Source organism: Cicer arietinum, chromosome 3 (assembly GCF_000331145.2).
Source record: "Cicer arietinum cultivar CDC Frontier isolate Library 1 chromosome 3, Cicar.CDCFrontier_v2.0, whole genome shotgun sequence".
NCBI classification, from domain to species: Eukaryota; Viridiplantae; Streptophyta; class Magnoliopsida; order Fabales; family Fabaceae; genus Cicer; species Cicer arietinum.
This window is the reverse complement of record NC_021162.2, coordinates 66,295,684-66,310,483: the sequence shown is the minus strand read 5'-3', so window position 1 is coordinate 66,310,483 and position 14,800 is coordinate 66,295,684. Positions and strand designations below refer to the sequence as shown.

The 14,800-nt window shown below is 34.1% G+C and overlaps 3 protein-coding genes across 4 annotated transcripts in view; 2 read left to right on the top strand and 1 right to left on the bottom strand.

The window, feature by feature from the left end:
- Nucleotides 1–1,762, top strand: part of LOC101498705 (10 kDa chaperonin, mitochondrial-like) — a 7,466-nt gene extending 5,704 nt beyond the window's left edge. Inside the window, exon 3 of the mRNA XM_004493324.4 lies at nucleotides 1,548–1,762. Coding sequence (XP_004493381.1) covers nucleotides 1,548–1,596 — 49 coding nt within the window. The 3' untranslated portion in view covers nucleotides 1,597–1,762. The remainder of the gene's footprint in view (nucleotides 1–1,547) is intronic.
- Nucleotides 1,763–2,128: 366 nt separating this feature from the next.
- Nucleotides 2,129–9,590, top strand: LOC101498146 (peroxisomal ATPase PEX6). 2 transcript variants are annotated; one of them, XM_004493323.4, is made up of 16 exons: nucleotides 2,145–3,094; nucleotides 3,505–4,143; nucleotides 4,226–4,469; nucleotides 4,688–4,823; nucleotides 5,154–5,337; nucleotides 5,899–6,090; nucleotides 6,659–6,943; nucleotides 7,093–7,164; nucleotides 7,679–7,765; nucleotides 7,875–7,997; nucleotides 8,125–8,235; nucleotides 8,320–8,358; nucleotides 8,457–8,578; nucleotides 8,659–8,803; nucleotides 8,976–9,056; nucleotides 9,182–9,590. In XM_004493323.4, exons 1-16 carry the CDS (start codon nucleotides 2,876–2,878, stop codon nucleotides 9,269–9,271), a joined length of 2,769 nt encoding a protein of 922 aa, XP_004493380.1. In that variant the 5' UTR covers nucleotides 2,145–2,875; the 3' UTR covers nucleotides 9,272–9,590. The 2 variants fall into 2 exon arrangements, 1 of the variants encoding a protein (XP_004493380.1); XR_003471833.2 differs by lacking the exons at nucleotides 8,976–9,056; nucleotides 9,182–9,590 and having other exon boundaries at nucleotides 2,129–3,094; nucleotides 8,473–8,578; nucleotides 8,659–8,802.
- Nucleotides 9,591–10,496: 906 nt separating this feature from the next.
- LOC101497827 (pentatricopeptide repeat-containing protein At4g33990) lies at nucleotides 10,497–13,705 on the bottom strand. The gene has a single exon (XM_004493322.4). The coding sequence runs from the start codon at nucleotides 13,421–13,423 to the stop codon at nucleotides 10,949–10,951; it is 2,475 nt and encodes an 824-aa protein (XP_004493379.1). The 5' UTR covers nucleotides 13,424–13,705; the 3' UTR covers nucleotides 10,497–10,948.
- Nucleotides 13,706–14,800: the final 1,095 nt, after the last annotated feature.

Below are 14,800 nucleotides of genomic sequence, written 5' to 3'. Positions count from 1 at the left end.
GAAGTAGAAAAAAACAAAGAGAAGTAAATTCAATTAAACAGAAACAAAAAAAGAATTAAATTAAATTAAATTAAATTAACAAAAACAAAAAATAGAAGTAAATTAACAAAAAAAAGAAGTAAATTATATTAAATTAACAAAAACAAACTAAATTAAATTAACAGAATGAAAAAAGAAGTAAAAATTAAATTAAAACAAAAAATAGAAGTAAACTAACAAAAACAGAAGCAAATTAAATTAACAAAAACAAATTATTTAAATTAACAGAATTAAAAAAGAAGTAAAAAGAATTAAATTAATTTAAATTAACAAAAACAAATTATTTAAATTAATAGAATGAAAAAAGAAGTAAAAAAATTAAATTAACAAAAACAAAAAACAAAAGTAAATTAAATTAACAAAAACAGAAACAAAAATAGAAGTAAATTAAATTAACAAAAATAGAAGTAAATTAAATTAACAAAAATAGAAGTAAATTAAATTAACAAAAACAGAAACAAAAATAGAAGTAAATTAAATTAAATTAAATTAACAAAAATAGAAGTAAATTAAATTAAATTAAATTAACAAAAACAGAAACAAATTAAATTAACAAAAAAAATTAAATTAAAGTAAAAAGAAGTAAAAACAATTAAAAAAGAAGTAAAAAAAGAGTAACAGAGGAGAAGTAAATTTAATTTGAAATAAAAAAAAACTGAAGTAAAAAAAAACTGAAGTAAAAAAAAAGTGAAGAAAAAATTAAAAGAAATTAAAAAAAAAAAGAGTAACGAACAGCAAACAGCACAGAGCAAAAAACAGAGCAAAGAGCAGAGCAAAAGCAGCCATGAACGAACCTAGGATGAGGATGAGAACGGACGGGACGACTGAAGGCAGCAACCCAAAGAAATGAGATGAGATGAGAACACTGAGATGGAACGATGACTTGAGAAGAAGATGAGATGAGAAGATGAGAAGAAGATGAGATGAGAAGATGAGAATCTCTAAAATCTGAAGGTTGTTTTGCCAAAATTACCCCTAAAACGTTTTAAAATTTAGGGGTAAAATTGGTTTTTGACGGAAAAAAAAAGGCCAGATTTTTTTCACGTTTTTTAGGGTTTTGAAACCCACGACCCAGAAACGCGACCCGTGACCCGCGAACGCGCCCAGGTCGCGCGCGAACCCTAATTTCTCCGCTCCGCTCTGCGCCGCCGCGGCCATGTCGCTCGCCGCTCCGCTCCGGCGCGATCCCGCCGCGAACCGGCGCTATTGACTACCTAGATTTCAAGAGTGTTAATCATTCTATGCCATCATATTAAATGATACGTAATTTAAAACATGTCACATCGTCATTTAAAACATGCTACATCATCATCATTTAGTTAAAAAATCATAATGAGAATCAAAACTATCGGATTTTAAAATAATGGGATCAATTTTTTGAATTAGGGAAAATATGGGGGCTAAAAATGCAATAACTGATTGTTGAAGTAGTTGGCTATTCATCTTAGTTGCAATAACTGATTTTTCTGAAGTCATGGCTAATTAGATCAATATTGCTTTTTGTGTAGGTACTATCTGTACAGAGATGACGATATATTGGGGACCTTGAATGATTGAGCCCCTGCTGTAGCAATTCTGCTACATTTGAGCAGTTTCATTATGTTCTAGTTTCTATGTATTATGTCTATTCAATCTACATTTTGTTACTAGACAAAGCTCCTTTTTAAATTTGGGCCAAAAACAAGAATGATATTTTTATGCAACTTTTGGGGAAATTGTTTTATATCCTTGTTTTGTGGCACAGTTAAAAGCATTCCGTTGGCTTAATTATTTTGGATTTTGAAGTTGTGTTTGACTTGAATAAAAAAAGTAATAATTGGTGTCATTGACCTGAGTCCAATTTAGAAGGGAAATGCCCCTATCGAGATAATTGACTTGAGGTCTAAGCAAGTCTCTTGATATTGAAACATGGTTTCGTTGGAGAAAGATTTCCACGAGTTATCGATATAGTATGTTATATGGAGAGTTCTCAAGCCATTAAAGAATCACCTTGCCTTAATTTTGTGTGTATATAATAACTGTAACTATTAAAATTAATAGGATTCAAACAAATATTGAAATATACATCAAATTGTGGGAAATAACTCCTACAACACGAGGCTATGATAGTTCAACCAACGAATACAGAATATGTTGTAGAAATAAATGGAGCAATGCTGCTCCTAACAAGATTGAAAATATAATTGAAATGCAAAAGAAAAGATATTCTCAATACATAACCTCTCCTCCCTTCTCCCTCTCTTTCTCAACCAACTTGTTAATTTCCACTTCCAGAAACTCACACACCCTTCCTTATTATTCATCATCATAAATTAAACCTTGATGTTGCTTATTTACCTTCGACAAAACTGTACAAATTAGTCATTTTACTTTAAAAAATATTTAAACTTTTGAGCCAACAAATTTTTATTCTTAACCCATTTATCTTACGGCAAATCAGGGAAAATGTAATTGTGCTACGTGTCTTCGATCAAACGGCTATGAACAGATCTTAGAGGAGAAAGGCATATTTACCGTTAGATGAATCTGAACCAGACTGAATCTAAGAAAGCGTGCCGTTTCTAAAAACCCTAGCGCCACCTTACCGCTCCATTTCCGGCAGCCGCGTATCTCCTCCCCGAAAATTAAACTAATAAAAATCTCTCTCATCATCTTCACTTCAAAAACCCCCCAATTAATTTTCAGTTCCAGCAAGTTACCTCGTTAACATCGCCACTGTTTCACCGTTTCCCAACCAACAGCACCGATCATTTTATATACTGTATATATATCTATTAACTGAAATTGAATTGCTGAAACTTTCAATTAAAAAAAAAAAAAGAAACGGGTGAAGAAAATGGTGGAGAGAAGAAAGCCACTGGTTCTATGTTCCACCAAAAATGTCATCAATTCCTTATTACATTCTTCCACTTCTTCAGTCAACGACTTCCCCAAATTCCATTTACCCGTTGGAATTCTCCGATTCTCCGGCAAATCCCCTTCTTTTGATCACTCTGCACTCCTCGCCCTCTCTACTTCTCTTCTCAAAAGACTTTCCATCACTTCCGGTTCACCGGTAATTCATTTCGACCACACCCTCTTTTGTTAATTCAAATTGTAGTGATTGGACAATTTGGTCCCAAAATTGATTAAATGATAAATTAGTTTCTAATATTGTTAGTAATCAATTAATTTAGTCTCTGTTATTTAATAGGTCGCAAAAATTGAGTTAACACATTGTTTATGGTTTACTTAGTTGGGCATCTTTTAATAATTTTGTTTAGTGCTTTCGTTTATCTTTATCTTACGATATTTATTCATCTGAATTAGTTGATTGATGGAGGTACTAAAGTGATTGATATTCGTCAATTTTAAGGACTTATTTGCGATTTTGTAAATTCAGAGACTTGCAATTTCTAGAACAGCATGATGATGACTCACTATTGACAATAATGTTAAAAAGTATCCGGGTTTGAATTTTGTCAGGTTCTGGTCAAGAATGCTGAAATGAACACACAGAGAATTGCAGTGGCCATTGCTCTTGACCCTCCTAGCAGTGACACCACTACCCTTGATATAGTTCACTCATCACCCTCTACTTCTAGAATAATGCTTGTTTTTCCTTCTTGTGATTTCCCTATAAGTGGTCCCTTGTTAAATGATGAAGTTGCTTATTTGTCTCCTCTTTTGGCCTTTAATCTTAACTTGCACATTTCATGTTTGAAATCCATTATTCACAACGGTGACGATGCTCTGTCGTCATATTTCAAACCTCAATATCAAGTGGGTGATGAGGATACAGCTAAAAGCATTGAGGATTCTGTCATTAATATAGAGTTGGTGCCTCTTGCTCAACCTCCTAGATTTGCCTCCCTTCTGAGGGTTGCTTTTGTGAAGATACCAGAATGTGGCATCCTTGATTCCATTAGACCAAGTTCAGACGTTGAATCCAAAGAGCGTCAAGACATGATTGACTTGGCATTGCAGAAATACTTTGAAGTCGATAGATATTTGTCAAGAGGAGATGTTTTTGGAATTAACATTAGTTGGAACTGTAATTCCACTATTTGCATTCCTTGTAACCAAATAACACAAAAGAAAAATGACAACATTATCTGTTTTAAGGTATGTTTACCTCTTCTCTCATATTTTTAAGCCTCAAGAAACTGTGTCAGGTTCTTTGTTAGAGTGTAACTTATATCTTCAGGTCGTTGCCATGGAACCATCAGATGAACCAGTTCTCCGTGTCAATAAAACCTTAACTGCTTTGGTGTTAGTTGGGAGTTCACCATCTGCCCTTCCTCCGGATTTGTTAATTGCTGGATCAGAAGGGCCTGTGCCTTTGCAAAGGGACACCGTGAAGATCTTGGCTTCAATACTCGCACCCACTTTATGTCCATCGGCGCTTTCTTCCAAGTTTAGAGTTTCGGTCTTATTGTTTGGCTTGGCAGGTGTGTTCTATTTTGTCAGGCTTTCTTTTTTCATCTAAAGGAATCAGTATTTTTGCTATTCCTTATAATGGATCACAGTTCAACTTGATATCTTCAGTTGTTGTTGTTGCTGTTTATTTGAAATATATATACGGGACCTGGAAATATCAAATAAATGGTGTGCTTTTTGATTGCATTGATTGTGCATATTGTATTTCCTGAATAACATAATTATGCAGGTTGTGGGAAAAGGACTGTTGTTAGATATGTTGCTCGTCGACTGGGCCTGCATGTGGTGGAATATAATTGTCATGATCTGATGAGCTCCGATAGAACATCTGTTGCTCTAGCTCAAGCTTTCAAGACTGCTCAGAGGTAATAATTAGAATATTTGGAATGATAAGAAACAAGAACACATTATACCGAGAAATTTGTTCCTACACAATTTTTATTTCGCCATGGGTTAGTGTACAGACTTAACTATCAGTATAGGAACATATATTTTCATTCATTTATCCACCTTCCTTTTTGTCTGCAGTAGTTTTTCTTCGTACTTAACATTTATTTGACTTCAGGCTTTAATCAGGCCACTTATTTGTTCGCCTGGTTGTGTTTTGCTTTGAGAAGTTTAAATGTTTAATGTTTTGGATAAGTTTCTCTCCCTAAACTTCTAATCTGCTCTTATATGGGATAATATTGTTACAGATACTCGCCAACAATACTTCTTCTTCGTCATTTTGATGTTTTTCGAGATTCGCATTCACCTGAGGGTTCTCTAAATGATCAAAGAGGCAATACATCTGAAGTTGCATCAGTTATTAGGAAATTTACTGAGCCAGTTGGTGAACATGGTGATAGAAACTCCCTCATGAAATCAAACGGAGAATCTGTAAGATCTCACTTAGTTGAATTGTGCTATTGCTATCACTATTCTTTGAACTATAATCATCCGTCGTTGTTCTGTACATCACAAATATTATATCTTGCCGTATCGCAAATCAAGTAAAAAAGTGAAACAAGTGACATCAAAAGAAGCCTATAGGTAATATAATATTAAGCAATAATAGCAATTCTGTTATAGTAACGAAAAGGTGATGCTATTGGGAACTCTAATAAGTTTTGGAAATTTGTCTGCTGGAGATGCATGCATCTAAAGTTGGCTATTTCTTTCTGGAATAAAGTATAATTTATCATGTGTCATGCAATATACTTTAATAATAACAAGACACATCCTGCAGAAACAAAAAGTGGTCTTAAACATGCAGTGTGCACTCAAACATGTCACCTTAAGATTATGTTCTTCTTAGAATGTTATGTATATATACAAATCCAAAAATATGTCCTTTTAATTAGGCCAGTCAAGTCGTAAGTCAAAATCAAAATTGGAAAAAACCCTTTTGTTTTTAACTAGAATTGCAAAGATGTTTACTTTAACAGCATGCTGGTGTAGGTAGAGAAGAATGCTGAAAAGACAAGCGGGCATCAGGTCCTGTTGATTGCTGCTGCTGACAGTTCAGAGGGTCTACCTTCAACTATCAGACGCTGCTTTAGCCATGAAATAAACATAGGGGCTTTGACAGAAGAGCAAAGGGCAGAAATGCTGTTGTGTTCACTGCAAAATGTTTATGGACTCCTCTCTAATGTAAGTGTAAAACAGAACCTCCTCATGTTTTATACCTTCTTTTGTTGCTTTTTATTTTGTTTAATAGACTAGCAGTGGTACACATGATGGCAATTCTATCTGAATTTCAAAACAATGAATGTAACTTGACTTAAAAACTAATTTAGAAAAGAAAACTCTAAATAATGAGCTTCCTTTAGAGTAGGTTGTGGGTGCAAGATGTGGGACCATGTGATTAATTTGGAAGTGTAATTTCTTCTTTTCTCAGCTAAAATATAGTCTTATAAGCATTGAAAAAGTCAGACCTTTAGGTGTTGTAGGACTAAACCCACCCCGTCAACACAGCACATTATAGGTGTTAAACCACTGCAGTGAAGGCAGATAGAGTGGCCCGTTAACAGACAGCAGAGTTGGCTGCAGCTAAGGTGTATTTTCCATCAGTATCAAATGTAGGAGTGTTCTCTGTGTATAAATGTTGCAAGATATACCTCTGAAATTATTGTGATAGGCACTACACTTTATGCATTTGAATCCCTAATCATTACTGATGAGTGTTGACTTTAAACAATCGCTTTATTGCTTCTTGCAGACTGAGTTAGAGGGTTTGGTAAAAGAAACCGTTGGGCAGACATCTGGTTTCATGCCCAGGGATATGTGTGCTTTAATTGCGGATGCTGGTGCCAACTTATTTCCCGGGAGCAATGCTGAAGTAGACAAAGATGGACCTGAAGAGTCAAATGGTTCTCTTAGTTCCAAGGTGACGGAGGACAACGACCAGTCAACAGTTTCACCTCGGAAACCTGGGAAAGAAGACCTGGTGAATGCTTTGGAACGATCAAAGAAAAGAAATGCATCAGCATTGGGTACTCCAAAGGTAAATTAAGCAATCAGGATTTTGTTATGGTTTTCTCAAGAATAAAATACCGTTGTTTTATTGTTGAAAAGTGTACACATTAGCATGTAACATGTCTTCTGGGAGAAAAAGTTCTTCAATGCATGAATTTTTTATGGATTTTTATGCAGGTCCCAAATGTAAAATGGGAAGATGTTGGTGGGCTTGAAGATGTCAAAAAATCAATCCTGGATACTGTTCAGGTGGGTTTCTTGTATGCCATAACTTTATCGGAGGTCACTTGTCACTTTTCCCCCCTGATCTGGAAGTACAACTTTGCTTTTTTATTTGGAATTTACTTACTATAGCAAAAAACAGTGTCTCTCCCATCAGCTTGAAAATATACTTGGAGTAAAAAGGAACTTGTGGATATGTTTACATGGTGAACATTTCACAATATATATGAGACTGTCACCGCATAAGTTGATTTAGTTAAATTACAATTTAGTTTATACTCTGATAGAAAAATACAAATAAAATAAGAAGGTGCTTTTGGAGAGTAAAAGTTAAAGTTTGAATGTACTTCACTCCTTAAGTTCAAACATGGAAGCTGTCATGGGTTTTTCTACTTTATCAAGCCACTTTTCTTTTTAAGAAAATTCTCGTCTTGTTTCTTCTATATTTTAATATTTATGTTACTGAATCATATCTAGCCTGGAGATACTATTTATTTTGTGATTTCTGAATAACTGATTCACTCTGTATTTGGTAATTTAGTTACCTCTCTTGCATAAAGATCTATTTGCGTCTGGATTACGCAAGCGGTCTGGTGTTCTTTTGTATGGTCCCCCTGGAACTGGTAAAGTAAGTTGTAAAGTACCTATAAATGACAATCTTCTACCTCAGATTTCTTACTTTTTTACTTACCGAAGTTTTCTTATATCTTTTGCTTTTTTTATTTATTTAATGTCAGACATTATTAGCAAAAGCCGTTGCTACAGAATGTTCCTTAAATTTTCTTAGTGTGAAAGGTCCTGAACTGATCAACATGTACATAGGAGAGTCTGAAAAGAATGTTCGAGACATTTTTCAGAAGGTATAATAATATTATGTTTATTTCGATAAGTTCAATTGAATGTTTCTGCGTGTGCGTGTCTATTTTCTGTGAACTAGAAAGTTTAAGGAACAGATTTTGATAAAGTGAACTTCGATATAATTCACAGGCCAGATCAGCACGTCCATGCGTCATCTTCTTTGATGAGCTTGACTCTCTTGCACCAGCTCGGGGAGCTTCGGGAGATTCTGGGGGTGTTATGGACAGGGTGGTTTCACAGGTGATTTCCTTTTCTGAATAAGACCATGATATTTTCGAACTTTGCTTTGGATTTCCTGACGTAAAACATATTTCCCCTTATTAGATGCTTGCAGAAATTGATGGCTTAAGTGATTCAACACAGGTGTTTTTTTATCTGCTTCAATTTTTTAATCTTTTAGTAAGATATATATTATCCTATTTTGATTCTAACAAGTGTTGTCTTTGCTGCTGGCTTAATAGGATCTATTTATTATAGGTGCAAGTAATAGACCAGATTTAATAGACCCAGCACTTCTTCGCCCTGGTCGTTTTGATAAATTGTTATATGTGGGAGTTAACTCTGATGCATCTTACAGAGAGCGGTAAGCTGTCTGCTTTTCCATCTCCCTTTCTTGAGAAGTATCCATTGTTGATAGTATTGTACTGTGCTCATCTCTCTCAGGGTACTGAAAGCTCTTACGAGAAAGTTCAAATTGCATGAAGATGTTTCACTTTACACAATTGCAACAAAATGTCTGCCTAACTTCACTGGCGCAGATATGTATGCCTTGTGTGCAGATGCTTGGTTCCTCGCCGCAAAGCGCAGGGTAAGTCCAGCCAGGATCATTGGATCTTGTGATTACTTTGTATGCGTTTTGTTTGATATTAGGTCCATTATTACATTTTAGATTATAGTTGACTGAAATCGCAGCCTGTACCTATGCATCTTTCATTGTGTGACTTAGAGAGAGGGTACTTAACCTAATTGTTTTGTTCTAGGTTTTGAATGCAAATCCAGAGTCCTCCAACCCTGATAATGAAGAAGATTCCGTTGTTGTTGAATACGATGATTTTGTCCAGGTAACTTGCAAATTGTTTTTAATGGTAATTCTGGCTACCCACTGATCAAACTCTAACACTAGAGCAACTTCTCCATCCCAAAATTTAAGAGTAATTGTGTGACTGGCATTTCCTGTAACTTTCAGGTCTTAGGAGAGCTTCAGCCGTCCCTCTCCACGGCTGAACTTAAGAAGTACGAGCTTCTTAGAGATCAGTTTGAAGGCACCTCTAAATGAATTTGGACTGAAAAGGAAACAATCATCAACCATTAATTTTGCTGGTATACTAGGGACTCAAAATTCTTGCAGTTATAGAAGGATGCAGTTGCATACAATCAAACAATCTTAGCCATTAGATTATTTGAATACTATTTGTCCAATTTACAATCGAGATATCTAAATGTGTGAGGGCGTGGAATCTGTTTAACTTTCTGTATATAGTAAGATTCCAACCATGTAATAGGTTCTCATTCAACATATGGCACAACCAAAATAAATGTGCGAACATAATTTTGTTTCTTGGAAAATAAATTATAATACATCATATTTATTTCAATTTTTAAATAACATGATAAAATTGACTTTTTCTTAAATTTTGTATAAAAAATATACGATACATTGTCTTGGATCATTTTATAAAAGATAAATAGATAGCATTGATATTAGCATTTCTACATTTTTAAGTTATTGCTGCTGGGCACAAAGTTTACCGAGAAAGAAACTATAGATGGTGTTTGTTTTGAGGTAGATGGAGGGGAGATGAAGTTTTTAATTTTTTGTGTGTTGGTTCATATTTTAGGAAGAGGGGAGCAAAATCTCTCTTAAATCTCATTTTTCGCTTCCTCCATTTTAGCGGATTCTGTAGAAGAGGAGATATAGTTAATACATTTAAAAATAATTTAAAGCCCCCCTCTCCTCCCCTTTAACCAAAAAACACTTATAATAAAAATATCTCATTTCCCCTCTTTTAAACCAAACATATTGCTAGTCTTTTTCTCTCTCTTATGTTGAACCATTCACACCTTTTAAAGTAATAAGAGTCGTCTATTCTTTTCATTTTTTTTCCTTTCATTTATGCTCCAATCCATTAGAATATTTTTTAATGTACAACTTAGTTTTGATCTCTACTATCATGCCTTTATAAAGAGTGGGAATAAGTTTGGTCGTCCTCTAAGGACCTATGACCTAACTACATCAGCCACACACGTAGCCTATATCATAGGCAAGTCTATGTATGTAGCTAGAACACGAATGTCATACTTGACAAGCAACCCTAAAATAAGGACAGTAGATATCTTTAGATTTTGATGGTCATAATGTAGAACTCTACTACACAAATTCAATAGTGTTAGAAAGTACTCTCTCCCCAATGAATTATAAACAAAAAAAAAAGTATTCGAAAAACTGATATATCTTATTTAAATTTTAGAAAAAGTATTATCAACCCAACCAGCAATGATAGTTGAAAACGATCCTTAAGAGTCACATGTAGTGGTTACCAAAAGTATCGTCGCAAACAGTTGAAAACGATCCTCAAGTAAGGAAGTATGCATTCGTCTCTCTGTGGAAATATAATAAACGTTTAGTAAACCCGTAAAGCAAATGATGTTGGACTCACTTGTTGTTTACACGGGTTTTCTGGATGGAGTTCTACTTTATGGTTATTGAAAAGCTTAACTGGTTTTCATCTTGATATTTTGCATATAAATACTGATCGCAACTCAAGAGCAGAGTTGTTATGGTCCCACTGACTGATATCAGATTCAGCTTACAAATGTGTTCTCTAGTGCTTGCAACTTTTCCACAATATGAAGACAAAGTCTACAAGGCAATCTTAGTGGTGTTTGTGCAAGGAAAATATCTGTTGTATTTGTAACAGCAAAATCTTTTCAAGGTTCAATAAATTATGGACTTTTACCAATAATCATCACATGAGCAAATCCCATCTTTAAAATGATGGAAACGGTTTGAGTCCCTTACAACTATGTCCCTCTCAGTAATTCTAGATATATACTTAGTTGCATTATGGCAATCACCACAAACACGCAAGTTTTTAAATATCCTAATAGGACTTCTTGGTGGGGTGCTGATAATTCCAAATGCAATGGCCAATCTCTCACTATGACTAATCAAAATCTGCTCTTTTTCATCCTCCTCAACATCTTGTAACACAAAACTATAGTCAGGAACATAACCAAGGCTCTTCATTTTGGCACTCAAAACCCTTAATTCCTTGTATATCTCTGTGTATTTTGGATGTGTTTGGTTCCCAGTATAAAAGACTTCAACTTTACTGCCAACTACAACAGAGCTCCACCCGGGAGTCTTCCTCAATCCGCGATCTCTCGCCAACGATCTTACCTTAACCACTCCATCCCATTTTCCGGAATTGGCATAGATATTCGACAACAAAACATAATAGCCAACATTCTCCGAATCGACTTCCAATAAGCGACTTGAAGCTAATGTACCCAATTCTGCATTTCCATGTATTCTACAAGCGGCAAGAAGAGCACCCCAGATGGATGCATCTGCTTGTAATGGCATATTGTTCAATAAATCATAAGCCTTTTCCAAATACCCAGCTCTGCCTAGCAAATCCACCATGCAGCCATAATGTTTCAAACTAGGCTTTATTCCATACTCTTTCTGCATAATATCGAAGCACTTTTGGCCTTCATCAACTAAACCCGAATGGCTACAGGCTGACAACAAAGATACAAAGGTAATATGATCGGCCTTTACCCTTTCGGCTAGCATATCTTTGAAAAGTTGTAGAGCTTCTTCACCACGCCCGTGAATTCCGAGAGAAGCTAATATGGCATTCCAAGGAACCGATGTTTCCCGTGGAATTTCGTAAAATAAGGACATTGCATCCTCTAACCTCCCACATTTTCCATACATGTCAATTAAGCAAGTAGCCACAAAGACATCCAAGTAGAGAGAGTTTTTTATTAGCCTCCCATGAATTTTCATCCCTTGTTGCAAAGCTCCAACATGGGAATATGCTGGTATAATACTCACCCAAGTCCCTTGATTTGGGGTTATATCTCTACACTCTTCCATCATGTTGTAAGCATCGATTGCCTCACTTGCAAGACCATTTTGAGCATAACCTGTGATCAATGTGTTCCATGATATTGTATCTTTGCTAGGAAGCTGTTCAAAAACTGTATGTGCACAATTCATATCTCCCAATTTCGCATACATATTCACAAGTGCATTGCCAATCACAACATCCTTCTCAAGCCATTCACCCCTCATAACAAATCCATGAATAGATCTACTAATCCTTTGATCACTTAACTGACCAAAAATTGAGGTCAAACTCACAACTGTCAACAAGTCCGGCCGTATTCCAACAAGTTGCATCCCTTTAAAGAATCGAAGCGCAGTATTCGGATCATCATTCTGCTCATATGCAGCAATTATAGAATTCCAAGATACCAAATCCCTCACTTCCATATGATCAAAAACCTTTTGTGCATCTTCCAGCCTACAAAACTTTGAATACATATTAATCAAAGCATTAGAAACAAAAACATCAGTTTCCAACCCATGTTTCAACACATGCAAATGAATCAATACCCCATTGACGATATCATCTGACTGTGCACAAACAGGAAGTATACTCGACACCGTGACCGTATCCATCTTTACCCCCTCAACTTTCATACTATTCAAAACACCTAATGCCTCAGCTGCATTTCCATTCTGACAAAACCCAGAAATCATTGCATTCCAAGAACCAACATCTCGAACCGGCATATCAACAAACACCTTGTGTGCAGCATTTAAAACACCAAATCTTGAATACAAATTGATCAATGAAGAAGCTACAAATACATCATGCTCAAAACCCATCTTTAAAACCCAACAATGTAATTTCTTCCCATCAATCAGATTTACACAAGCTTTCAATATAGGAGGAAAAGTATAAAAATCAGGTCGTAGATCATCAGACACAGACAAAAATTCATTGACACAATTCATAGCTTCATGATATTTGCTAGAACGAACATAAGCAGCTATCATAGAGTTCCACGAAAATATATTCTTTTTGTGAATGTGGTTAAAAGTAGAGCGTGATAATGAGATATCACCAAAAGTAACATATAAATTAATAAGCTTTGTAGATAGAACAACATTTTGAGATTTTCCCAATACAACTAGAAGAGCATGAAGCTGCTTAGTAACATTAACATTGATGCAGGAGTTAAATAAAAAATTGAAATCAGTCTCTTTTTTATTGCTGTCAAAGTTATGTGATGTCATTTGTAGAGAATTTGTAGATGCTGAAAAGCATTGGTAAACCCATCGATGCAATGTAGAAACCCTAAAAACTGGATGAAGTTTATAGGTTGGAACCAATTTGAGAAGAGGAAGCATAGAAGTGGAGTATGTTGTTAATAGCGCCGTAATTGTACGCAATTGGAGGGTCGGGGAGCGGGAGCATTCAACAGTTGCGGCTGTTAATCGTGGGAAAAACGCGGCTGAGTAGTCCTTTCCCGGGAGTAGCTTCGAAGCGCCCGGTGATTTTCGGCGAGTTTCCGGCTACGTTGTGGTTGTTTGATCCGTAAAGAAAAACTCCAGCAAGTAATGCTAAATTCAAACTCAAAATAGGGGTAAACATTATTAGTGCACTGTAAACTCATTGGACTCGTAATAAAGTGGATAACGTCGCCATTACTATTAAACTAGATTGTAACCAGTGCGTCCGCACAGAAATAACGATTTTAATAAATAAATGGTTATATTATATATATATATATCAAATTTTATAAATTTTATTGACATTAAAAAAATAAGTTGACTTAAAAAAAATAATTTACAATAAAAAAATTAAAAAAAAAAATCTAATTTTAACTTAACTTAAAAACTACTTTTTTATAGACTCAATGTTATTAATAAAAAGTATGACTCTAACACCATTCTTTAATCTTACTCAGATGCCTTATTTTTGAATTCTACACATAATCTTTTTTCTTTCCAAAAAACTTATTATAAAGCAATACTTTTAATTTTAAACAAATAAAAATAATAATTATTAAAAAAAATTAAATTAAATAATTAGATTAGATGAAATAAATTTTTTTAAATAATGGACACAGACATATATAAAATAAGTAAATTAGTAAATGTAAAGATGAGTAAGTAACTTAATAATGAATTTTTATTTTTATTATTCAAAATATGTTATTTATATGAAATACATGACATTTAAGAATTAATATAAATTTTGCTGTATCAAGTGGCAAAATATATTTCATTTTAGTACTACTCACAAAATACTAAAGAAAAATAATTTTCCTATTACAAACAAAAAATTACAATACACATAAAAATTATGAGTATCTTTTATCTTTGAATTTGCATATTAGTCTTCATTAATCTTTCAGGAATCCTTTGAATATAAAATGTATAGTATAGTAGTTTTTAAATTTGATAAAATAGTGTTTGAAGTTTGAAAAATCACTATTTTCAATGAATCGATGAAATGAATTGTTTTTTTAATTTATACATAAATTTTATATTTTCTTAAATAAATTATTATTTTTCTCTTCAATATTCTAGAAATTTAATTGAATTCGTGTTAAGAAGCCTAAATAAATTTTATATTTACTTAAATAAATTATTAAGACAAATATACATATACAAATGTTATATAAGAGGATAGAAATATACATATACAAATTTACAATTTTTTGAGACAAAATTAAGAAACATAAACAATACAAAATATATATATACATAACAAAATAGTAA